We start from the raw sequence: 25,419 nt of genomic DNA, 5'->3' as shown, positions 1-25,419 counted from the left end.
CCGATCGGGTTGTTTTATTACACCTTGATGCTGGATTGCGATGCGAGGCTCTACTATAGCTTCGGCTCAATGCATCATGTTGTTCGTATTTCTTCCACTGTAGTATTGGTACGCGCAATGCAGCGATAAGCTTAATCCAGATCCGGTCGTCCACAGACCTTTTTTTTATTGATTTGATAAAATTGTTAGTGTCCATTCTTTTACCTCTGGATATATCAATCCAGTTGAGCGTGTCATAAATATTATCTATTCCCCTCCCAGTATCGCCAACATTCAACGGCCAAGGGCGCGTGGCAACCACTTTTTTAGACATCTGCCACGTTTGAGCATCCCTATGTGCGCAAAGCTCATTGGACAAACACACGCGAAAGACCGGCTTTCCCAGCGCGTTCGATTCATCGAAACGCCGAAAACAAACAGCATTCTCAAACAACAACACCAGAGTTCTTCGAAGAAGAACCGGCGTTAAAGCAAATGTTAATGCGTTGTTCTTGTGTGAGCACATGTTTTGTTTTACTTTTCATATAACTGATTGGAAGGTAATATCGCAATAAACATTATTGCTGTATAATAGATGAATAACCCGCTATTAAGCTCGACTTTTTTTTAATTAAGCTGTTATTCAGCTATCATTGTCAATTGAGATGCAATCTAGTAAATTTTAGCAGACTTTATCTAAAATAAAAACAATTCTGTTTATGATAACATTTCATGACCAATCTGAAAAGTACTCAAAAGACAACCTTACTTACTTATCTGACATCCTTATGTTCCTTGTATCTACAGGAATTTTAAGTGTAACAACAATGTCTCAAGACAATTGTGTGAGAAACCGTGATTCGTCATTAGCCAATCAAACACATTTCAAGGGAAAGGGATTTGATTTTATTCATTTTTTCATGGTTTCATGAATTTTATTCATTTTTTCATGCTTTCATCGAAGCATCATCTATTTTTATTGCAGTCTTTGCCAACTGTACATAAGCTTTGACGATGAATGGCTTAAAACCTTATTGTGAAACACACTCAACACTGTATTCAGCTAGACACTGAACACAGTCTGAACATTACACTAGCATTCCTACAGGTTCATGCTGTTTGGCAGTGCTCCTATTTTTATTCCACTCAAAACAAAGGAGTGAAGCTTCGCTTGGTTTGTTTTCCAAAATTGTGTGTTTTTTTTATTACAAGTTAAAAAGTAAGTAGAATTAATTGGTACACTAAAACCTCCATTTAGGTAATGAGTCGGGACTGCCTAAATAGAATTTTTACCTAAATGGATTCATTACCTAAATGGATTCTGTTTATTACCTAAATGGATTACAAGGTTGCAAAGAAGTTCAACAAGGGAGAGTTACTAGGAGATTTAAAGGAGATCATGCGGAGTTTCAGATGGCTTTCAATGAGTTTCAGGAGGGGGTGGGTTTCAGGAGGGGAGGGGCTTCAGGGGCGCTTTCGGGGGTTTTGGAGGGTCTTAGATCAGAATTGTCATTCAAATAACTAGCTGGGCACGAAACACGAAAAACCCTGCAAAATTCCGCCAGACTGAAAAATTATTGAATGTCGGGTCAAAGACGGGTCAATTTTTATCGTGTGTTGGGCCATTGTTGGACCAACATCGAACAACTGTTGAGTCTATATTGGGTTTGGTGGCCAAAATAAAAACAGGGGAATGATAGGTTGATGTCGGGTTTGACGTCATCAATGCTGGAGCTGATATCAATGGAATGATGGAAGGATGGTTGATTATCTCAATTTCAGCTGGAAATGACGCTGGATACTGGCACTTTTCAACACTGCATGAAGGGGGGGGGGTGTTTAGGGGGCAACATTGCACCCCCCCTCCCCCCATACCCACCCCCTAACACTACTCACTACTTCTTTCCCATAAACCAGTCTTATACCTAATCTTAAGTACTCCAACTGATTTGAACATAATCAAATTCCATTTAGGTAACGTTACCTAAATGGAGGGACCTAAATAGATTTTACCTAAATGGATCCTACCTAAATGGAGGTTTGAGTGTACCATAATAGTGTTGTAGAATAAATATGAGATCAAAGCAAAATTAAATTCTGTGCCAAAATCGAGAAAGCTTGAGATAAGTACAGCATCCCTAGCAGCAGTACCAACGTTGAATGGCTATTTGATATTGGGGATTTTGTTTTACGGTTATTCCGAAAAATCCCACCTCAAGACCGGACAAACGAAGAACAGGTCAGGAAAGAAGAACATGGAAAACAAATGTGTGTAGAAAGTTTGTGGTACATAATAATACTGCTAGGAGCACAAAAAACTATTGACGTAGTATTACTTTCTATCTGAGTTTGAAAGGCTTGATACGGTTTTTATGATTCTTCATTCTTTCTGTTTTTACTTGGTTTAACATCAAATTAATGATACATAAAACCACACACTAGTTCGTCTATGGATTTTTCCAACTCCACGCACGAGTCGCGTAGATGCAACCATTATCAATTGAAATGAAATTTCGCTCATGCATGTTTCTATCAGAACATTTTTTATGTTATTTGTTTTGCAATATTCTTCACCTAGCTGTTGAAAAAGGCGTATGAAAGAATTTAATTTTCTTCTTTTTTTTTTAATTTGTAACTTGAAAACGGTTTGTTGGATTTAAATAATGTCTTCGAAGGTGTTTAAGGATAAGGAGTTTCAAAAGAGATTACAAACAGGGGAGAGACGAAATTTCGCTCATGCATGCTTCTATCAGAACATTTTTTATGTTATTTGTTTTGCAATATTCTTCACCTAGCTGTTGAAAAAAGCGTATGAAAGAATTTAATTTTCTTCTTTTTTTTAATTTGTAACTTGAAAAATGTTTGTTGGATTTAAATAATGTCTTCGAAGGTGTTTAAGGATAAGGAGTTTCAAAAGAGATTACAAACAGGGGAGAGACAAAATAATCGGGACATGAAAAATTTTCACTTTTCAAAAAAAAAGTCCAGTCAAGTACAAGACACTGAAGATGACTTTACAGTTGAGGTCGAAATACGTATCTGTCAAAGGATGCAAATTCTTAGTGGAATTCAAAGGAACAGTACTTAACGCGATTTTCTTTTTACTTACAGATATTCTCCTAACAAGCCCAGGTTAATCATCATCTTAAAAAACAATCATCCGTACTCCCCAACTCCTACAAGAGCATTACGTAATTTGTATATGGTACCAAGTCCATATTCGTTTGTTTTATGAGCGATATTCCTTCAGCTTCCTCGAACGGTCAGAGTTTCTAAGTCTTCTTTTACCACTTGCAGTCAGTGCGTTCACTGCTGAATATTGTTTTCAGCTGTCTATCTTGCGATATTCGCACTTCGCGTTCAGCCCACTGAAGACAGCCGAACTCGCTTATTAACTTGCGATTCGTACGTCTCTATAACTTCGCTCTCAAAAACTCCGAAATCTTTTTGGTCTACCTTCTTTGACGACCATACCTTGAAGCAGTCGTTGCGCGTACTAGCCTAATAAGTTTTGCCGCAAAACCGTGTTTTAACTTTGTCGATACTCAATACTTTTCACCAGAGATGCCAGATTATTTTTATCAAAAATCTGTATCAATACAGATTTTTCTGTATCGTCGTATTTGAGGGTAGAAAATTAAAAAATGTACTACTTTTAGACGTTTTTTTTTTAATTTTTACTGGTATTTATTTTTCTAAAACAAGTGTGAAAATATACAAATTTTCCCAAATTCTTTAACGTTTAAGCAGCAATTCATAAAGTTTTCATTCAATTCAACTTCACATTTTACGGTTTCTGGAGAAATCTGTATCAAATATTAAAAATCTGTATTTTTCTGTACTCTGTATCTTGTCTGTATAGAAGGTAAAAAATCTGTATAATACAGAAAAATTCTGTATATCTGGCATCTCTGCTTTTCACTGAAACGTATGTTGCATTGAAATCAATGAAAATGGTGAGACTGCAATTTATATTACTTCCGAAATTTGTCTAAGATCATTCGCAGGATAAACACATTTCATCCGTCGTTGATCGGCTCTCACGAAAACCTGCTTCGTATTGGCCGAGAAAAGACTCCTCAAATGGTCTCAGTCTGTTGAAAAGGACACACCTGTCATGAATACCAGATCTCAACGCGTTCATCTGTTTCAAAGCGGCATATCGCGTTACCGTATCGGCCGCGCAGAGCTATGGACAATTATGGACGAGAACATCAGCTTTTCGGTAAGATTACCAGATTTATAAACCATTCCAAATTTCAACTTAAGAACAGTTTGGATGATGGTACAAGTATCATATGATTCAATTGACCTTTCATAACTATCAAAATGCACTCTACTAAGTCTGAAATGTACCCGATGCATTGTTACGAGTGTAGATATAAAGGCCTTTACTCCGGAATGATTTGGATGGCCTCTGAAGCAATCGTTATTGATGTGGAGTCAGTCTCGCATACTATAATTTACAAGTATGGATCTAATGAAATTAGTGCTGATATGCATACATTAGTTCAGAATCCTATTACAGGTAAGTATCTTACAACCAGAGCTTTAGAGCGTTTTATGTTTCCTAGAACATCAGGGCATGACCATCACTACTTCATGTTTTAAAATATATCTTTGAATGTAATAAAGTTCAAGTGATTTAAAAATTAAACAGAATTATTTGTATTCAGTAGACTAGTACATAAAACTTCTAAACGTTTTGGATAACCTGGATATAGGTGGTATATGTTGCACGAAAACGTGGAGGACCGTTGTGGAATGTGCAATTCAGTAAGAGAAACGAGCGGCTTCAGTATTAACTGGATCAGCTTATATCAATCGTCATAACAAAGAAGCCAAGATTGTGCACCAACAACTTGTTTTCAAGTACAAGGGATAGACAAAATGATCGAATATTCTCAATTTTTTACTGTATTTTATGCACTTTTCGAAAAGTTACAGCTAATTGGACATTTTTTGAAAAGTGAAAATTTTGCCTGTCCCGATCATTTTGTCTATCCCCTGTACCTACAACTTGATCGACATAATTGTATTCTACTACAAGCACCAGCCAGATCCGATTCTGGAAAACAGTCGCTGTACTGGGATTACGAGAACATTACGAATATCCTCATTCGTGCCAACAGACCCGTTATTGTGGTTTACGACAAAAGGATGACATGGGTAACCCTCGCCCTAAAAGAAATATTTTAAGGATTCATTCAAAAGCTCGTCTCGGTGTTTCTTCTAAAAATTATTCACGGAGTACTCGACCCCATGAATTCCCTCAGAAATTATTTTATTGACTCTTCTGAACTTTTTCGGAAATTTTCTCTGCCTGTAGATATAACCCCCATATTTTTCAACATATTATCTTGCATGATTGCTCTAGAAATTCCTCCCTGAATTTCCTCAGAAATCCTTTAATGATTCTTTCAGAAATATTTTAGAGATTGAAAAAAAATGTATTTATATAGAAAACCATCCGTAGATGTCGTAGATTCCTTCATGAATTCCTTTTAATAATCCTTTAGTTATGTCTTTAGAAATTGCGTCAAAAAATCTTCCAGCGATTTTTTTAGAAAATCTGTTAAGAATACCTTCGAAAATTTCTCTGAGAATTTCTTCAGGGATTATCCCAGAAATTCTTTAAAAATAATAGTATACTCCATTAGAATTCACTCTCAAGTACTCTAGAAACTACCCTAGAAACTAATTTCATATAAAACATTCTTTGGATTTCTAATCAAATTGCACCATGGATTCATTTAGAAAATCCTCAGGATATTCCTTTTGAAAATTCTTCTAGAACATCTTCAACATGATCCCATCTCTCCAAAGATTTTTTTCATAAATCTGTATTACTCCGTATAACTCTTTCAGGAACTCATCTTGAAATTTCTTCTGAAATACTTTCGATTCTGAAGGAAATCACAATACCAGAATTCCATCACAAATTTCTAGAAGGATTTCTGTAGAAAATCTTCCACTTCAGCATTTCTTCCAAAGATTTCTTCAGGAACTTTCCGTAGAAATTTTTCTAGAATTTTTACTGAAGATTCCATCAGAAATTTGTTCCGATTTTCTCCATGAATTTGTCTTAGAAATCCATCAATGTTCTTCCAAAATTGCTTTATGGTTTCCTTCAGAAATTGTTCCAACATTCGGTCTTAAAATCTACCAAACTCCTCCAGCGATTCCTTTAGAAATTTATTTTTCGGAAATTTTTTTTTCTGGACTTCCTTCAGAATATCTCCAGAAATTTCCCCAAGAATTATTTTAGGTAGCTTTCCATGGGTTTCTTCTGAAATCCCGCCAGGGATTATTTTTTCTTGGGATTCGCTTAGAAAATCATCGGAAAATTTCTCCAGTAATTCCTTCAGAATTCTCCACATAGATTTTTCAGAAATTCTTTCAAGGATTTTAAATTATTTTTTTTAGTGTTTTTTTTTTTTCAGAAAATTTCCCGGAGATTCCATTGGTAATTCATACAGTCCGCCGAAGATTTGTTCTGAAATTCTTCAGGGATTCATCTAAAAAATGCTGCAAGAATTCCTCCAGAGATTCTGCGCAATCTCTAGAGGAATTCTTGTAGCATTTTCTAGATGAATCCCTGAAGAAATTTCTGATACTTAAAATAGAATTTCTAGTGCAATTTCAGAACAAATCTTTGGCGAACTATATGAATTTCCAACGGGGTCCGTGGGAAATTCCTTAAAAAATTGCTTCATGTTTTTCCCCAGAAGTACCTCCGACATTGCCTTCAAGCATAACTCCAAGATTTTTTTCATTAGTTTCATTAAGTAATTTATTAAAAAATATTTCCCTGAACAGGATTTCCTTTAAAAATATTTAAAAAGTTTTTTATATGGACTTTGTAGAAGCTTATCTTAACGTTTCTAGGTATTTTAACAGGAATTCTTTCAGAAATATGTCCTCAGATTTCTCTAGAAATAGTTTCAAAAAACCTTCTACGAATTTTATGGAAATTTTTCTAAAAAACCTATATAAACTTTTGCAGGAACTCTACTAAGGTTACCCGAATAGATTTTCCATGTATCCCACCAGAAAACTCAGCAAAAATTCCCCCTGGGATTTAATTTCCCTGGGAGTTTTTCAAAAAATCATGCTCAGTGTGTTTCTTTTGAATGTGTTTTTGTCTCAAAATATCTCTAGAGACTTCAGGAGTTTTAACAAAGGATTTCTTCAAAAGTTCTTTCATGATTTTCCTAATTTTCATGAGTCTCTCTAAAATTTCCTAAAAAATCCTGCTGAGATCTCTTCGGATTTTTTTCACAGGGTGCCTTCAAGAACTGTTAGAAAAAAAAATCTTCTGGGATTCCTGCAGAAGTTGTTACATGGATTTTTTCTAGAAATTGTTCCTGTGATTTCGTCAGAAACTTCTCCTAGGGTTCCTTTAGAGATCCTTGCAGGAACTATTTCTGATATTGCTCCAGGAATTTTTTGACAAGTTCTTCCACAAATTGATAAAAAATAATACTAGAAGAATTGTTAAAAGGATACCTGAAGGAATTTCAAATTAAATTCCAAGGGATTGTTTGAAGGAATCCATTAAGGGGTTATATATGTACCTACAACTTGATCGACATAATTGTATTCTACTACAAGCACCAGCCAGATCCGATTCTGGAAAACAGTCGCTGTACTGGGATTACGAGAACATTACGAATATCCTCATTCGTGCCAACAGACCCGTTATTGTGGTTTACGACAAAAGGATGACATGGGTAACCCTCGCCCTAAAAGAAATATTTTAAGGATTCATTCAAAAGCTCGTCTCGGTGTTTCTTCTAAAAATTATTCACGGAGTACTCGACCCCATGAATTCCCTCAGAAATTATTTTATTGACTCTTCTGAACTTTTTCGGAAATTTTCTCTGCCTGTAGATATAACCCCCATATTTTTCAACATATTATCTTGCATGATTGCTCTAGAAATTCCTCCCTGAATTTCCTCAGAAATCCTTTAATGATTCTTTCAGAAATATTTTAGAGATTGAAAAAAAATGTATTTATATAGAAAACCATCCGTAGATGTCGTAGATTCCTTCATGAATTCCTTTTAATAATCCTTTAGTTATGTCTTTAGAAATTGCGTCAAAAAATCTTCCAGCGATTTTTTTAGAAAATCTGTTAAGAATACCTTCGAAAATTTCTCTGAGAATTTCTTCAGGGATTATCCCAGAAATTCTTTAAAAATAATAGTATACTCCATTAGAATTCACTCTCAAGTACTCTAGAAACTACCCTAGAAACTAATTTCATATAAAACATTCTTTGGATTTCTAATCAAATTGCACCATGGATTCATTTAGAAAATCCTCAGGATATTCCTTTTGAAAATTCTTCTAGAACATCTTCAACATGATCCCATCTCTCCAAAGATTTTTTTCATAAATCTGTATTACTCCGTATAACTCTTTCAGGAACTCATCTTGAAATTTCTTCTGAAATACTTTCGATTCTGAAGGAAATCACAATACCAGAATTCCATCACAAATTTCTAGAAGGATTTCTGTAGAAAATCTTCCACTTCAGCATTTCTTCCAAAGATTTCTTCAGGAACTTTCCGTAGAAATTTTTCTAGAATTTTTACTGAAGATTCCATCAGAAATTTGTTCCGATTTTCTCCATGAATTTGTCTTAGAAATCCATCAATGTTCTTCCAAAATTGCTTTATGGTTTCCTTCAGAAATTGTTCCAACATTCGGTCTTAAAATCTACCAAACTCCTCCAGCGATTCCTTTAGAAATTTATTTTTCGGAAATTTTTTTTTCTGGACTTCCTTCAGAATATCTCCAGAAATTTCCCCAAGAATTATTTTAGGTAGCTTTCCATGGGTTTCTTCTGAAATCCCGCCAGGGATTATTTTTTCTTGGGATTCGCTTAGAAAATCATCGGAAAATTTCTCCAGTAATTCCTTCAGAATTCTCCACATAGATTTTTCAGAAATTCTTTCAAGGATTTTAAATTATTTTTTTTAGTGTTTTTTTTTTCAGAAAATTTCCCGGAGATTCCATTGGTAATTCATACAGTCCGCCGAAGATTTGTTCTGAAATTCTTCAGGGATTCATCTAAAAAATGCTGCAAGAATTCCTCCAGAGATTCTGCGCAATCTCTAGAGGAATTCTTGTAGCATTTTCTAGATGAATCCCTGAAGAAATTTCTGATACTTAAAATAGAATTTCTAGTGCAATTTCAGAACAAATCTTTGGCGAACTATATGAATTTCCAACGGGGTCCGTGGGAAATTCCTTAAAAAATTGCTTCATGTTTTTCCCCAGAAGTACCTCCGACATTGCCTTCAAGCATAACTCCAAGATTTTTTTCATTAGTTTCATTAAGTAATTTATTAAAAAATATTTCCCTGAACAGGATTTCCTTTAAAAATATTTAAAAAGTTTTTTATATGGACTTTGTAGAAGCTTATCTTAACGTTTCTAGGTATTTTAACAGGAATTCTTTCAGAAATATGTCCTCAGATTTCTCTAGAAATAGTTTCAAAAAACCTTCTACGAATTTTATGGAAATTTTTCTAAAAAACCTATATAAACTTTTGCAGGAACTCTACTAAGGTTACCCGAATAGATTTTCCATGTATCCCACCAGAAAACTCAGCAAAAATTCCCCCTGGGATTTAATTTCCCTGGGAGTTTTTCAAAAAATCATGCTCAGTGTGTTTCTTTTGAATGTGTTTTTGTCTCAAAATATCTCTAGAGACTTCAGGAGTTTTAACAAAGGATTTCTTCAAAAGTTCTTTCATGATTTTCCTAATTTTCATGAGTCTCTCTAAAATTTCCTAAAAAATCCTGCTGAGATCTCTTCGGATTTTTTTCACAGGGTGCCTTCAAGAACTGTTAGAAAAAAAAATCTTCTGGGATTCCTGCAGAAGTTGTTACATGGATTTTTTCTAGAAATTGTTCCTGTGATTTCGTCAGAAACTTCTCCTAGGGTTCCTTTAGAGATCCTTGCAGGAACTATTTCTGATATTGCTCCAGGAATTTTTTGACAAGTTCTTCCACAAATTGATAAAAAATAATACTAGAAGAATTGTTAAAAGGATACCTGAAGGAATTTCAAATTAAATTCCAAGGGATTGTTTGAAGGAATCCATTAAGGGGTTATATATGTTGAGGTCGAGAAAAAAAATGATTTTTTATACTTTTATTTTAAAGTATGAGTTCCTAAAAATGCTCTGTCAAGTTTTTATAGAGATCCAAGCAGTAGTAGCAAAGATATAGCGTTTTTCGTCTCGTTCTCTTTCAAATATACACTACTGTTTCATACTTAAACGCAATTATCTGGGAATCCTTTTATCCCAAAAACGCCGAAGCGGTGACTACGTTTGCGGAATCAGTTCTCAACCGATTTCAACCAATTCATGTTTAGTGTTCGCTTTTTACTGCCGTTTTACGCCCCTTTGTACCATGATGTATGGAAATTCCTATAAACATGGGACAATTATGGTCCTTCAGTAATGTTTTTGTTTTAGGTTTGCGCTATCAGTTGAGCCGTTGGACTGTAATCATAGTCACGACTAGCTTCTTTAAAGAAAATCGTTTTACGGAAATTGTTATAGCTTTAGTAATTATCACTATTTTTTCATGTTCTCAAGCTGATGTTACACATTAAATTTTGTACTATGCATAACGTATAAAAAGATTTTTAAAAATTATGTCCACATACTTTTCCTTATTTTAACGCATTTCAACATAACAAAAGTCCTGGTGATACATTTGGAGACTCGGAATACATTTGGAGACACGGAATACATTTGGAGACTCCTGGAAGAATGTCTGCACGAATTCCAAGATGAATGCACTGGAGAACACCTGAAGAAACTTCTTAACCCTTTATAAGGCCGAGAAAACTAGAAGAGTTGTCAAAGCGTACTATTATGGAAATGATTACATACATGATAACATGTACAAAACAATTTTTGTTCGAAAGAAACTCTCAAAAATCTAGGTGGCAATATAGTTGCCACTGCCCGTTAAGCCCAAAAACGCTGGTGGCAATATAGTTGCCACTGCCTGTTTACCCCAAAAATGAGCTTTTGAGGTGGCAATATAGTTGCCACTGCCCGTTTAGGCCACCAGCGCTGGTGGCAATATCCTTGCCACTGCCCGTTTAGGGTACTTTTCTTCTTTGGACTTCGACAAAAAGCCGGAAAAGAAATTTTAAAGTGGATTAGGGCTTAACCCATAATATGAACTGTGTAGTTCAGCTCATGTCAACCCATAATTTGATTATTTCTTAAAATATTTACCAAATCTATAATTTTACTATAAGTTTGAGCTAATTTTCTTCACGCGGTCAAATTTAGCCATTTTTGAGATTACAAATGAATCCCAAATTGTTGTTAAAGCATTGTTTAGTATCAAAAAAATACCAGGTGTTGTTAGTAATCCCTATTTTGCGTGAACCAAAAAAAAAAGTTTGAAATAAATTGTTATAAAACAGAAAAAAATACAAACAGTAGGTGGCAATATAGTTGCCACTGCCTTATAAAGGGTTAACTTACCTCCGTCATTCCCAGAAAAGTCTTATGTCTTTTGGAGGAACTCTGGAATTGTGGATGGATTCTTAGAGAAATCCATAGAGAAATTTCTGAAGCATTCTCTTGAAAGATGTTTGCAGGAATTGCACATGAAGGTACAGGTGGAATTCCTGAATAACCATCCCACCCTCCCTCCTAAAAAGCTACATCATTTATGGACGTTCCCTAATATAGTTTCGATAGATCCCTGGACAATTTCCTGTAGGAAACTTTGGAAGAACTCCTGATGATACCACAGCAAGAATTAGAAGAATTACTAATACAAAAGCAGAAGATATTAGTGCATGAAAACCTTGAAATTCCTAGGGAAGTTCCTGAAAGAAATCCTGCACCTAAAAAAAATGGAGTGATTCCTTAGAGAACCACTGTAAAAATAAAAAAAAATCAAGGAAGCGATGAAAGAATATTTGGAAAAACAGAAAAATTTCTTTATATTTTCATTGAAAAATGCCATGGAATAGATTGTGGAGTAATTTCTGCAGAAATCGCTGAAAGAATCTATGAAAAAAAATCCTGAAGACAGTTTTGAATAAATCCTAAGTAATCCCTGGAGTAATACCTGCATAAACATATGAAGAAATTTTCTGATTTTTGAAAAAAAGTTCCTGGAAAAAAAATCTGAACTTTTAAAGTAAAATCCAAGAGGAATTTCTGTAAGTCCTAATCATTCTGATAACGTATCTTTTGAAGAAATCGTTTGAGAATAAAACAAACGAATATGGACTTGGTACCATATACAAATTACGTAATGCTCTTGTAGGAGTTGGGGAGTACGGATGATTGTTTTTTTTTAAGATGATGATTAACCTGGACTTGTTAGAAGAATATCTGTAAGTAAAAAGAAAATCGCGTTAAGTACTGTTCCTTTGAATTCCACTAAGAATTTGCATCCTTTGACAGATACGTATTTCGACCTCAACTGTAAGGTCGTCTTCAGTGTCTTGTACAGTCCAGTCAAGTACAAGACACTGAAGATGACTTTACAGTTGAGGTCGAAATACGTATCTGTCAAAGGATGCAAATTCTTAGTGGAATTCAAAGGAACAGTACTTAACGCGATTTTCTTTTTACTTATTTTTTAAGTTTTTATTTACGTTTTTTTTAGCTTAGGCTAATTCTTACTTTTACGGATGAACTTTTTTTTTCAGGTCCATATAAAAATGTAACCCGGAAGAGGGGGTATTTTCGGTCTTGGCAGTCTTTTAATGGCAGCAAAAACAGCACAGTCATAACGAAACATCAGATGAAAATGTAAACGAAACATAGCTAAATTGAAGTTGAAAGATTAATTTTATTGGAGATTGACCAATGATACCTGCCATTTCTTGTACGTATCACTCCGGCTCAATCTTGAACTGTTCTGCTTGAAACAAAAGAACGGGACCTTCGGGTGTGTCAGTAACATTCACCTCTTGAGCTACAATGGACACAGTTTGATCTAAGCTTGATATGGAATTCACGTGAGATTGGGATTCTTCTTCGACTCCGGCACCTTCCTGATGACTTGTCTTGATGTGTTGCTCAAGTTTCTTTTTGGAGGTAAACTGAAGGCTGCACACCGAGCACGTATGAATCGCTCTGCTCGATCTTTTCGTATGTCTCCGCAACTTCTGACTGAAATGATAAAGACCTCTGATTAGCTAGAGATTGTCAACTTATTTTGTGTGAACAATGTGAACACCTACCGTTTGGGCTTCTTTTCACTTTCACTATCTTCGCTTTCGAAGAACTCGTCTTCCCGTTCATCCTCGATGTACTTTTCCGGCGATAACCGTTTAGCTTGACCATTATCCGGAAGACCAGCCGGAGTTTCTTTTTGGGAGCTTTCTTGAGCTTCTGAATTACCTGCAAATTCTCCTACCTTCTGTTCTGCTGCATTGTCATGACCTTTCGAGTGAATCTCCAGTTCATCACTGAAATCAGAAATGACCACTTTCACCCACTGAAATCTCTGTATCTAATAACTATTTCCTACCGTGTCCTGAGAAGTCTATTGCAAATGGAACACTTGTGCAGTTCTGATCCATGTACTCTGCGGATGTGACCCTTCATGTGTTTTTTGAGTTGCAACACCTTGTGGCAAATTTCACATTCATAACCTTCTCCGGTGCTAGCGGGAAAGATAAAATCGTCGCCCACAAATGCATGACATTCGATGTGAGATTTTAAATGTTGTCTGAAAATTACGAAAAGTTTTCATTGAATCCTGAATGTTAAAAATAAGGATAGTTAAATTTTCGTTACGGTCTTGAAAAACTTCTGGAGCAAAGATTGCAGCTATGAATTTTTGGTCTGTGGACTACCTTGTGCGCCGTAAGTTGGCTCGTTCTTGAAAATACTTTGTCACATTGATCGCATTTCAGCGGTTGATAGCTTCCATCGTTTTTCTTGTGTTTTGACAACATATGATTCACCAATCGCTTCCTGAAATTCAATAAATGTTTATTGAAAAATAAGATTTTCAAGCTTTGCATGCCATACTTGTGTGCAAACTCCACGTTACACAAGGCGCACTTCAGTTTCTTCTTATGTGCAGTTTTATGATGCGTCCAAAACGCTTGCAGATCATAGAAAACCTTGTCACACCTCCTACAGATAGTTCGTACATCTCTTTTTGGTGGACCGTTTCGATTGGAAGACTCCACTGATTCGCTATTCGTTACTTCATCATGTTTCTCTTCCTGAGGCTTTCCATGGGTTCGCAAAAAGTCTTCCTTTCTATCGTCATGGCGTGCATGCCGTTGCAAATGCAAATCCAATGATGAACTAGAATTCAAAACGATTATATAACACTTTTTGGTATGATATGAATTTAGATTTTTACCGTAAAGAAGCCCGAAATCCACAAATATCACACTCGTGCATTTTTGGACCGTGGACATATTTTTTGTGATGTAATACGGTTTTCCTAAGAGAGAACTTTTTATGACACACATCGCATTCGAATGGTTTGGCAACACTAATGTTTTCTTCTTTTGTTCCACGTTTGCCATGTTTTAGCTTGTGTTTTTCCATGGAATCCCTAAAATGGAATATATGTTAGTTTACAGACGATTAAGGAAACTGTAACATTCCCACCTCAACCTAAAAGGCTTATAGCAAATGGGACATGAAAATGCCTTCGGCCCATGTGCCTGTCGTTTGTGAGCCAGTAATTTCTTCCTAACCGGAGGAAATACCATATCGCATAACTCGCACTGCAACAGTTGCTCACTGTCAGGTCCTTGTATGTAATTAAAAATACTAGGAAAAGGTTTCCTACTATCTGCATCATCTTCCTCAGTCATACTCGAATTCCCATCATCTGCATCGGTTGTTTTCTCGTCGTGAGCTTTCATATGCTTTTTGAATTGGCACTCTCGACTGAATGAACGATTACATTTTGCACAGGCATATCTTCCATTGTTTTCAGCTGAGCCATGTTGTTCGAAACTGAGAGTGTCATCAGAATCACCGCTTGGCTGCTGTTCCAATTCATCCGATGTTTCTGACTGGAGTGACTCGGTGTTTATTGATTGCCTCTGCGATTCAAATGTATCACTTCGGGTATCTGCTAGTGAACCAGCGCTATTGCTGACAATATCCCTCATTTCGAAGTCATCATCGGGTTCGATGTCTGTTTTATTTTGCTCCGTGACAATATTCATAGTTCCTGTATCATTCATTTCTTTTTTCTTGTTCAAATGTTTTTTAGTTCGAAAGTGTATGCGCAAATCTCTTCTATAATATAATAGAAAACGGTTAAATGTTTGCGTAAAAATGATTGACTGGTGATCAAAATGTGGTATTGCTTTGATGATTATCAAAAAAATCAGAAAATTAAACTTAGTCCTGAAATCAGGACCAGTAATCAACAAATGTTTGCAGTCAACATAAGCACCAATCGAATTAAAGGCAAATCTTTGTCGATTTTACGAATTATAACTTGGTTGAGAACAAAGCATGAAGATACTCTTGATTATAAAATCATACACGATTACACCAGGCTGTATGTAATGCAATTTTTCCAAATGTTGGATTTTTTACACAAACACGTCGGAGCTCTGTGCCAATGCAGTAGGGGAAAATATGTATATCTGATCTGATGCTACGTTCTCGAGCAAAATCGTAAAATAAATCAATCAACCCATCATTACTTGATCTCCATGTCAAAATATAACACATTATTTTGATAAAATACTTACTCTGCAAGATATCGAACCCCGCAAATAAAGCACGCATATTTTTTTGGTCCATGCACATTCGCGTTGTGACAATAGAGTAAACGTTCGGACTTATACATCTTCCCACATTTTCCGCACTGTACTTCTTTATCTTGACATCTTGACATCATCTTGATCATCTTCTGTATATTCTCCTGAACGCCCTCCTGAGTGTTTGTAAAAGTAGCTACAGAATTCTCTTTTGAAAACGGCACATTCCGGTCGACCAACTCATTTTTATCAATCTCAGACAAAACAGGAGGTGGTTCATCAAGTTCACAAGGAACTTCGTCTTTGACTTCTTCCACGGCAATATCCTCTGTATCAATTTGTGTCTCCTCCTCTTCCGTTGTGTTGCAGAGACCAACGTCCATATCGTGCACAAACGATGTTTTTTCAGCACCAGATTCCAAGCTAGGCAAATTTTCATCACTGATGTTTGCAAAACACTTAATATGCCCTGAAGCAACACTTTTCTCAATTTGTTGTTCCTGCATCTCAGTTATGCTGTCCTCTACCCCCTCAAGAGGCTCCCTTTCAATTTCTTGAACTTCCACTTCCGTGAGCTCTTCATCATCTGACTTAGTAAGACCGTGGACATATTTTCTGTGATTCAATACGGTTTTCCAAAGAGAGAACTTTTTATGACACACATCGCATTCAAATGGTTTGGCAACACTGATGTTTTCTTCAGTTGTTCCACGTTTGCCATGTTTTAGCTTGTGTTTTTCCATGGAATCCCTGAAAATGGAATATATGTTAGTTTAAAGGCGATTAAGGAAACTGTAACATTCCCACCTTAACCTAAAAGGCTTATAGCAAATGGGACATGAAAATGTCTTCGGCCCATGTGCCTGTCGTTTGTGAGCCAGTAATTTCTTCCTAACCGGAGGAAATACCATATCGCATAACTCACACTGCAATAGTTGCTCACTGTCAGGTCCTTGTATGTAATTAAAAATACTAGGAAAAGGTTTCCTACTATCTGCATCATCTTCCTCAGTCATACTCGAATTTCCATCATCTGTATCGATTGTTTTCTCGTCGTGAGTTTTCATATGCTTTTTGAATTGGCACTCTCGACTGAATGAACGATTACATTTTGCACATGCATATCTTCCATTGTTTTCAGCAGAGCCATGTTGTTCGAAACTGAGAGTGCCATCAGAAATACCGTTTGGCTGCTGTTTCATTTCATCCGATGTTTCTGGTTGGATTGACTCGGTGTTTATTGATTGCCTCTGCGATTCAAATGTATCACTTCGGGTATCTGCTACTGAACCAGTGCTATTGCTCATTTCGAAGTCATCATCGGGTTCGATGTCTGTTTTATTTTGCTCCGTGACAATATTCGCAATTCCAGCATCATTCATTTCTTTTTTCTTTTTCAAATGTTTTTTGGTCCGAAAATGTATGCGCAAATCTCTTCTATAAAATAGAACGGTTAAGTGTTTGCATAAAAATGATTGCCTGGTGATCAAAATGTGGTATTGGTTTGGTAATAATCAAAAACAAAAATCTAAATTTTTACTTGGCCCTGAAATCAGTGGTGTAAAAATTTATTTCATTCGACTGATTTAAAGGCAATTCATTGTCGATTGAACGAATTATGACTTGGTTGAGAAAGAAGCACGAAGATACTCTTGATTATAAAATCTTACACAATTACACCAAGCTGTAGAGCAAATTTTTCCAAATGTTGGACTAATCTTGTATTTTTTAATACAAACACGTCGGAGCTCTGTACCAAAGCAAATATATATATTAGCGTGGTTCAAAAAATCGTTTTTACTCCACACCGCTTATTCGATTCCTAACCAGATTATATGCCTTCTCCCAGAATTTGAGCTCATTTGCTTGAAAATTGAGACTGCACAAGCTCGTCAAAGTTTATTATTATTGACTTTTTTATTATAGGGAATTTCAGCCCGAGGCTGGTTCATCCCCGTATATAAAGTAGGGGGTGGAGTGGTGGGAAGGGGGAGAGGGGGGTTTAGTTACATTGTATCTTAACAGAGTTTACGTTACGGTGTTGGTCGCTAGGCTGTCAAATGGTGTGCAAGTTCCGTATCGAGTCCAAGGTCGTAGCAAGGGTCGTGATGATAAGATATGCGGTAGTTTTGAATTCCTTTACAAGTCCAGGGTCATTGCAGGGGTCATATTAACGTAAAAAGGCCGGCTTCTTTCAAAAAAAATATCAGCTGGCGTTCTTTCACAGTATCATTTTGGAGGGTGCTGTCGATGCTGGTAATCTCGTGGATCGTTCTTAAGTGCTCCAGGATGGGATAGTTGATGAGAAAATGTTCGACAGTGTTCCGTGTTCCGCATGTTTCGCACTGGCGGTGGAACCCGCCCCCTGTGCTACCCATGTCATGTGATAAACGCGTATGTCCCGTACGCAGTCGCGAGAGGACAACCTGCTCTCGGCGAGAAGGTTGATCTTGCCACGTGCTCGTGGTGTTTTTTATTTTTCGGAGGAATAGTTCTCTGTTACGGCGCCATGCTCCAGACCAGGCGGTCTACAGTCGCTCCTTAAGCCAGGACTTAATATCATCGCGGGGGACTGTTCTAGTCAGTGTCGGGCTGTTACGGCCGATGCCGGCGAGTATATCAGCCCGCTCGTTGCCGAGGATGCCGCAATGACCGGGGACCCACATGAATGTGGTTCTGGTAGATGGGTTTTCTAAGGCTTCCTGAATTTTCTGGATAAACGGGTGCCGGTTGCTCGGATTTGTAATTGCAGACAAAACGCTGTCCGAGTCGCTGACGACCAGCATCGGGTTGTCGCAGGGTGTCGTGGTGGCTAAAAATATGGCCGCTGCTTCGGCCGAAAAAACGGAGCACTGAATAGGGAGGCTGTGGTACATTTCTGTAGTTCGACTATAAATGCCGAGGCCAACTCGCTCCGCCAGCTTGGAGCCGTCAGTGTAGCGGACCTCATGAATACTGAATTTCCTATTTAGGACCTCTCTGAACGCGGTCTGTACCTCCGTGGGATTGCACTGCTTCCGGAAGCGGGTCTTGATGTTTTTAGCTATCTGGGGTCTTTTAGCCGACCAGCTTCTGGGTCCGATCCGATGGAGCCCGGCCACCGGTGGAAGCTGGATGTTGGCAACAGCGGTAAGGGCAGAGTTCGCATTCTCTTCGAGGAAGCAAGTCTGCCCGTCTTCCTTGGTCCTTTCAAGATAGCTGACGGTGCGGTTTCCGAGGGTCATAGCAGCTTTGTACTGGAAAGGTAACACGCCGGCTTCTGCGCAAGCTGAATCAGCAGGGGTAGAGGGTAGCAGTCCAGAGATCGCTCGGATGGTATTGTTGTAAATCGGCGCAAGTGTTTTAACAAGGTTGTCCTGTGCTCGACTGGTAATCTCGATTCCGTAGAAGAGGCGGCTACAGATCACAGCATCGGCCACTCGGAGTCGCGTGGCGCGGTCGCTGCGCGTCCGTTTGGAGGATATGCTGCGGATCAAATTTACACGGTTTGCACAGCTCTCCTTAATAGCGAGAAAGTGGTTACGGAAAGAGAGCGTTCGATCAAGCGTGACTCCCAGGACCTTAAGGGTATTCCTCAAGGCGATCGTCTTTCCGTTGGCCGTGATCGGTGTTTTGGCGGGCGGTGAGTCGAGTTGCAGATGTGAAGTCTTGAGCTTTTTTCGGGGGCGATGTCGAAGCCCGTATTGGCAGCCCATTTGGTGATGGCATTCACTGCAGCTTGCATCTTCCGGCGGATTAACCGGGGGTGTTTTCCGGTGACTATGAGCAGGATGTCGTCTGCGTATACTAATATATGCACCCCTTCTGGCAATACCAGAAAGGCCCCGCTCATAGCTACGAGGAAGAGGGTGACCGAAATCACAGACCCTTGAGGCACTCCGGTTTCTTCTTTCATGATCTTTGATCGCTGGTTTCCAACCACGACCTCGAATGTTCTATTTGTGAGAAAATTCTGAATAAAGCGCAACAGGTTACCAGATACTCCCCATTCCACAAGTTGCTTGAGAATGCTAGGGGCCCATGCTCGGTTGTAGGCCTTTGCAAGGTCGAGGGATACTATTTCTATGTGTTCCTGAGCCTTCATTGCGTCGTCAACGATACTACCGAGGTTCGTTAGGTAAGTCCCGGTACCATATCCTGACCGGAATGCGTGTTGACGGTAGCCTAGTAGGCCGTTGGACTCGAGGTGCTCCATCAGTCGACGATTTGCCATCCGTTCTGCAATTTTGCATGCACAACTGGTGAGTGCTATCGGGCGATAGCTGGAGGAACTGTTTGCTGGTCCGGAGCTTTTGGGTATGGGAACTACAAGGCTGTGCTTCCAGTCCTCCGGTAGTGTACTGGCAGTCCATTCTTGGTTAATTAACTCGAGTAGCTTGCTTTTTCCGTTGTATGTAAGTTGCTTTAGCATCGGGTACCCTAGTTCGTCTAGCCCCGCAGTTTTACCCTTGACTCTACTCAGGGCATAGTCGAGCTCTGTCATGGAGAAGGGTTGGTTGAAGGGTTGTCCTTGGTCGAGGGTAGTTGGGAAATTTACTATAGTTAACTGTGGGTTCGGGTGGCGCTTTAAAAAGGCTGGCGGGTATTTATCGATGGCTGATATTCCATGAAAGTATTTCGCGAGAGCATCTGCGATCGTCTGGGGGTCATGGGTGGTTACGCCGTCGATCTTGAGCGAGAACCCTTTCACTCGGCGTTTGCCTTGTATACTGTTGATTTTTCTCCACAGCTCCGATGATGACTGGTCCTCGTTGATTGTATCGAGGAAGTCGATCCAGCCTTTCTCCTTGGCTTCCCTAATGATTTGCCGGCATTCATTCCGGGCGGTTTGGTAGCGTTTCTTGGCCAGTTCGAGATCGGGGTGTTCGGCGGGCAGATTCTTCTGGGATCTTTTGAAGGCGCGCAGGGCCGTTCTGCGGGTTTTCGTGGCCGTCTTTGTTGCGGGAGACCACCAGTAGAGGGCTCTTCTGCCAGGGTTTGGGCTAGTCTTCGGAATAGATGTTCCTGCCGATCGGGTAATAATGGCAGTTAAGTCCGTGATTGAGGCTGGGGGTGTTTGTTCAATACCGGAATCAATGCCAGTTTGGAACTGGGCCCAGTCGGCTTGGTCATAAAGCCAGCGGGGCCGGCGAGAGGTTTCCGGGCTAACTGATTTGTCGAGTCTTAAAATGATTGGATGGTGATCGCTTCCCTGGTTGTCCGTTTCCACGCACCAGCGGAGGCGGCTGATGATGGAGGCGGAGGCGAGAGAGACGTCAATAGCCGTCTCTGCCTGTCCGCGAATGAAGGTGGGGGTGCCATCATTCAGAATTGCAAGGTTGTTGTTGCATGCGATGTCGATGATACATTTTCCTCTGGCATTGTTAGTTCGACTGCCCCATGCTCTAAAATTCTAAATTTACTGCACTAATCTGCCAAAATAGTTTTATAAAATATTAATATAATTCATAAATTGATGGTGCCCTTTGACGTCGCCAAGCATCACCATAGGGCTGGGGATCTTGTGTAGAACTGCTTCTACCCAAGTAACCACAAGCATTATATCATTGCACGAATTAGACTGCATATCAACCTTTTCAATGCGAAATGCAGTAATTGTACACTTATCATGCAATAATCCTTTAGATTGGCATTATCAATGTTTTGATACATTACATTTTTTCTTTACATTAGGGTGAATTAAAAGGTGATATACGATAATTCAATTATTCAACACTGCAGAAACTGTATAAATGCAATGTACAAAATAGCAAAGGTTGCTCTAACAATACAATTATAAAAGCTTGACTCTAATGGTAAACAAATGAAATCAAGAAGAACTAACAACTTCACGGTCAACTATAGCGGTCTTCAACACTTCTGGTTCGACTCCCGACCAACTTAATCTTCGTTTGGACCACCGATCGACGACTTTCTTCAGCAACACCATTTTAAAGATGACCTTTTTTCTTTTCTGATGATCACATGCCAATAATGATGGAAACCGCAATTAGCATAATGTTATGAGCAGTGTACGAAGGATGTTTTAATTTTCTAATATTGGTTAAATATCTTCTAGAATGCAATATGTATATATCAGTGATCTATCAGAATGTGATTATAGGGATTCTATTACATATGCCATAGTCGTTTTGCCCTCTACTGAAATGGTTGAGGCAGAAGAACGGTTTCCTTTTAGTTAATTAAATATCTCTTGTTACCACTGTAGCAGAAACGGTCTACGGCACCAGCGCGTATGGAACTCATCTAGCGGTCTTCAACACTTTTGGTTCGACTCCCGACACAACAACAAAAAAAATGGTTAAAACATTCATGTGGGGGGGCATTAGTACCGTCGATAACGAAACGGTGCTAAAAATAGATTTTTGTTTTGGTTTTTCGTGTTGCACGTATTAAACTGTGCTAATTCAAATGTACAGCACATGCATTTATGTCACTTTAGCAATGGCTGTCAACGTGCTGCAATATGTGGCAGTAATTTAATTTTAGTGGGGCCCTTTTCGACTTTAATATTGCTTCAATGAGGTGTTTAAAGTAGTGCAGCATTATTTACACAATTTTAAATATAAATATATGGCCAAATTGATGCACTTATATACAGCTTCGTGGTTACTTGGGTAGTTGATCCCTTAGGTTCGGGAGCTTCCCGTTCGGGAGATAGGCGGAGATAACCGAAACGGGAAAGGGCCAGGGAAGGCTGACCGCGACAATTGGGAGATCAGTATCGAGATCAATCTCTTCGGCTGCGATGTCCGTAGACACGCCGACCGCTACCGAGTGGTAGATGTTTGCGCCGGTTTTAGTGAACCACCTGTATTTTTTGCCTAGGGTGCTGTTCATAGTCGCCGGGGTGGCGCGGTGTATTTCCTGGATGGCCAGGGCAACCGGTTGAAACTCGTGGACCAGAATTTCCAAATCCGGCAGGTTGTGGTGGAAACCGTTTATGTTCCACTGAACAGCGAGAGTGGTAGGTTGCTTGAAGGTGTTGATCGTTGGACGCAAATGGGGCTTACCGCCCGGGCGGGGCCGTCCGGGGTGCCCAAGAGGGCCCTGTTCAGAAACGTGGCCGTGTTTCGGGTAGGCTAATTTTTTCCCGATGGGGTGGTGTCGTTGATCCTCGTGGAGGGCTGATTCAGCTGGACAGAGTTGTGCAGGTACTGCTGGATTCAGGTGGTTCGAATCCCGGTGAGGATGTTTGTGATATTCGTTAGATCTTCCGGCTACGATCACGGCGTGATGTCCATAGCGTGCACGGTGAAGCTCGTCGTAGAGTTGCGCATTCCAAGCAGCTGGTCCAAGTGGAGATAAAAGCGTAGGGTCTTCCGATGATTGTTGTTGGGACTTACAGCCCGGCTTGATGTGTCCGGGATGCCCAGACATCTCACAGTGAGTGTCCGTCGATCTGAGGTGGGATTTACAGCCTAGGTTAAGGTTAAGATCCCTTGGATACTCAGACGTTGCATTTTCGGATCGAGCTTGGTATTCAGCTCCCCGGTTTTGGTTCGGCTCACGCATGTGCTTGGAATTGATGAGCGAATTCGTTTTAGGACAGGGTCTACGGGGGTGTCTTCCTGGAAGGATCTTGGCTCCCACGTCGTCCTTTGGAGAATTAAGCGTTCCAAGCTGCTCCCACAGCAAAGATGCTGGAATAGTCTTGGTTTCCTTTGACGGATATTGTAGCTTGAATCCCTCGTAGTCCTTAGGGGAACCGGGCCGAGGTCCTTTGTGCGTCCCTCTTCCAGACCATGCCGAGCGCCAGAGGTTGTCCGCCGGTTCCGGTACGGCCAGAACTTCCGCACCGACGGGGCCCTGACTACACGGGTGGTTTTCTGGGAAAACCGGGGAATGGGTAGGAAGTCCCTTGTGCGTCCCGGAGGCAACAGTTCCGCCAGGATGCCAGAGGTTGTCCACCAGTTCCGGTTGGGGTGTAACGTCCGCACTGATGGGGCTCTGGCTGTCCAAAGCCCCTGTTACCAATCTTCTTCCTTCCAGTTCGTTAGTGGTGTTGGTCATTTCGGGTAGGTTGGTACTACACTCAGTCAGCTCGTTGTTCAGGTCATCTTCAGATGAGATATTCGGTGAGAATATGTTGGAAAACAGTTAAACTAATAGTGCGTAGGCCGTTTTGGAGGACTGAGTGTAGGTAAAATTTCGGAGCGGCCTTAATTACTGCCGCCACCCTTGCCTTTGCGGGACTTAGAGTTCCGCTTGGCTTTTGAAGGGCCGGAGGAGGAATCCGTTGTGGATCCTGTTTTTTGCAGTGGTCGTTTGCCGGTGATGGACGAGTCGCTTGCAGTGGCAAGAATCGATTGCAGGTTTTCACTGGAGTTTACACTTGCTCCATCCATTTCGTGGTCAGTAGTCTCGCCTGTTATGTTCAGCGGATCATTTTTATCGATTTCGCACCATTCCGCTACTTGCTCGACTACGGTGGGGTTGAGGAAGAGTTGGCTGGTAGCAGTATGCTCGTCTGAAGAAGATTCGTCGAGGAGCGAAATCGGGGTTTCAACTCTCTTGGGTTGAGAAGCGCGTAGCTTCATCAGTTCAGCGTCCTTCTTAGCAATTTCTGCATTTCGGTTGGCCAGAGCCTTCTCCAAGCGTTCGACGGTTGTCGTGAGCCTGGCCACTTGTTGAACGAGATCCTCGATGGTGCCGTGGTTTCGTGTAACTTCGATTCGCTCGCTTATACTACCAATCTTTAGCGCTTTCTCCATCTCATGGAGGCGTTTCTCCATGGCTTTGAAGTTGGCTTCGAGTCGGGCGTTGTCCTTTTTCAAAGCATTAATCTCGTCATCTTTGCTAGCATTCACGGCTCCCGAGTAGGTCGTTCGGCTGCTTGCCGAATTTGTCCGGGTCTCGAAGATCCGGCGAGCTTGGGGATAAGACACTCCTTCATCAATTCGAATTCTCTGAATGTCCACCTCGCGAAGGTACATCGGGCATTTCCGGCTTGAAACCGGATGGTCGTTTGTCTCACAGTGCTTGCAGTAAGCAGCCTCGGTGCACTGCTGCATGGGCTGCTCGGAGGTCTGTATTGAGGTGTCGGTTTGGCTTGCGTTAGCACGTTCGATAGAGACTCCTTCTGGGTTGTTGGATCCGGTGGTATGGTTTCTGGAACATCTTCCACAGACTCGAGTTGGCTGTTGGCACCGCTTTCCGGTGTGGCCATACTCCCAACAGTGGAAGCATAGCATCGGAGACGGATAGTAATTGCGTGTCCGACACCGCGACCAACCGAAATCGACGTGCGGAGGGATTACCGTTCCTGAAATCGTGAGGATGATCGTCGGTGTGTTTTCCCAGTCGCCGCTTGTGTTTTTCCTGCGAATTCGGCGAACAGCTTTGATTCCTTGTGGAGCCAACTGCGCGGTCAGGTAGTCGTCCGAGAGGCTAGTGACATCGGCGTTGGAGACAACGCACATACGCTGGTTCATCGTAGGATGCTCGATGATCTTGATTTCCGTTCCATCGGCTAGCTTGCTCATCGCAAGTAGACGCCTGAATTGATCCGGGCTTCTAACTTTGAGGACGTATGCCATTCCTCTGTTCTCCTTGAAGGCTCCGTCGATTTTGCCGCCTATGGCACTCTCGACCGACATCCGGAGGAGAAAAGGATCATGCGGTATGTTTCCGTAGACAGCCGCCATTCGAAGGTATTGGAGTTGACCTGATGTGCCTTCC

General features: G+C 40.1%; 1 protein-coding gene across 1 annotated transcript in view; it reads right to left on the bottom strand.

The window, feature by feature from the left end:
• Positions 1 to 12,816: 12,816 nt before the first annotated feature.
• The window catches only part of LOC109420568 (zinc finger protein 646), a 38,957-nt gene continuing 26,354 nt past the window's right edge, over positions 12,817 to 25,419 (bottom strand). Inside the window, exons 16-24 of the mRNA XM_062847764.1 lie at positions 16,546 to 17,175; positions 15,730 to 16,488; positions 14,624 to 15,265; positions 14,370 to 14,567; positions 14,027 to 14,311; positions 13,790 to 13,969; positions 13,521 to 13,721; positions 13,231 to 13,458; positions 12,817 to 13,159 (exon numbers count right to left, since the gene is read on the bottom strand). Coding sequence (XP_062703748.1) covers positions 12,880 to 13,159; positions 13,231 to 13,458; positions 13,521 to 13,721; positions 13,790 to 13,969; positions 14,027 to 14,311; positions 14,370 to 14,567; positions 14,624 to 15,265; positions 15,730 to 16,488; positions 16,546 to 17,175 — 3,403 coding nt within the window. The 3' untranslated portion in view covers positions 12,817 to 12,879. The remainder of the gene's footprint in view (positions 13,160 to 13,230; positions 13,459 to 13,520; positions 13,722 to 13,789; positions 13,970 to 14,026; positions 14,312 to 14,369; positions 14,568 to 14,623; positions 15,266 to 15,729; positions 16,489 to 16,545; positions 17,176 to 25,419) is intronic.

Source organism: Aedes albopictus, chromosome 2 (genome assembly GCF_035046485.1).
Source record: "Aedes albopictus strain Foshan chromosome 2, AalbF5, whole genome shotgun sequence".
NCBI lineage: Eukaryota > Metazoa > Arthropoda > Insecta > Diptera > Culicidae > Aedes > Aedes albopictus.
This window is presented reverse-complemented; position numbering and strand designations above follow the sequence as displayed.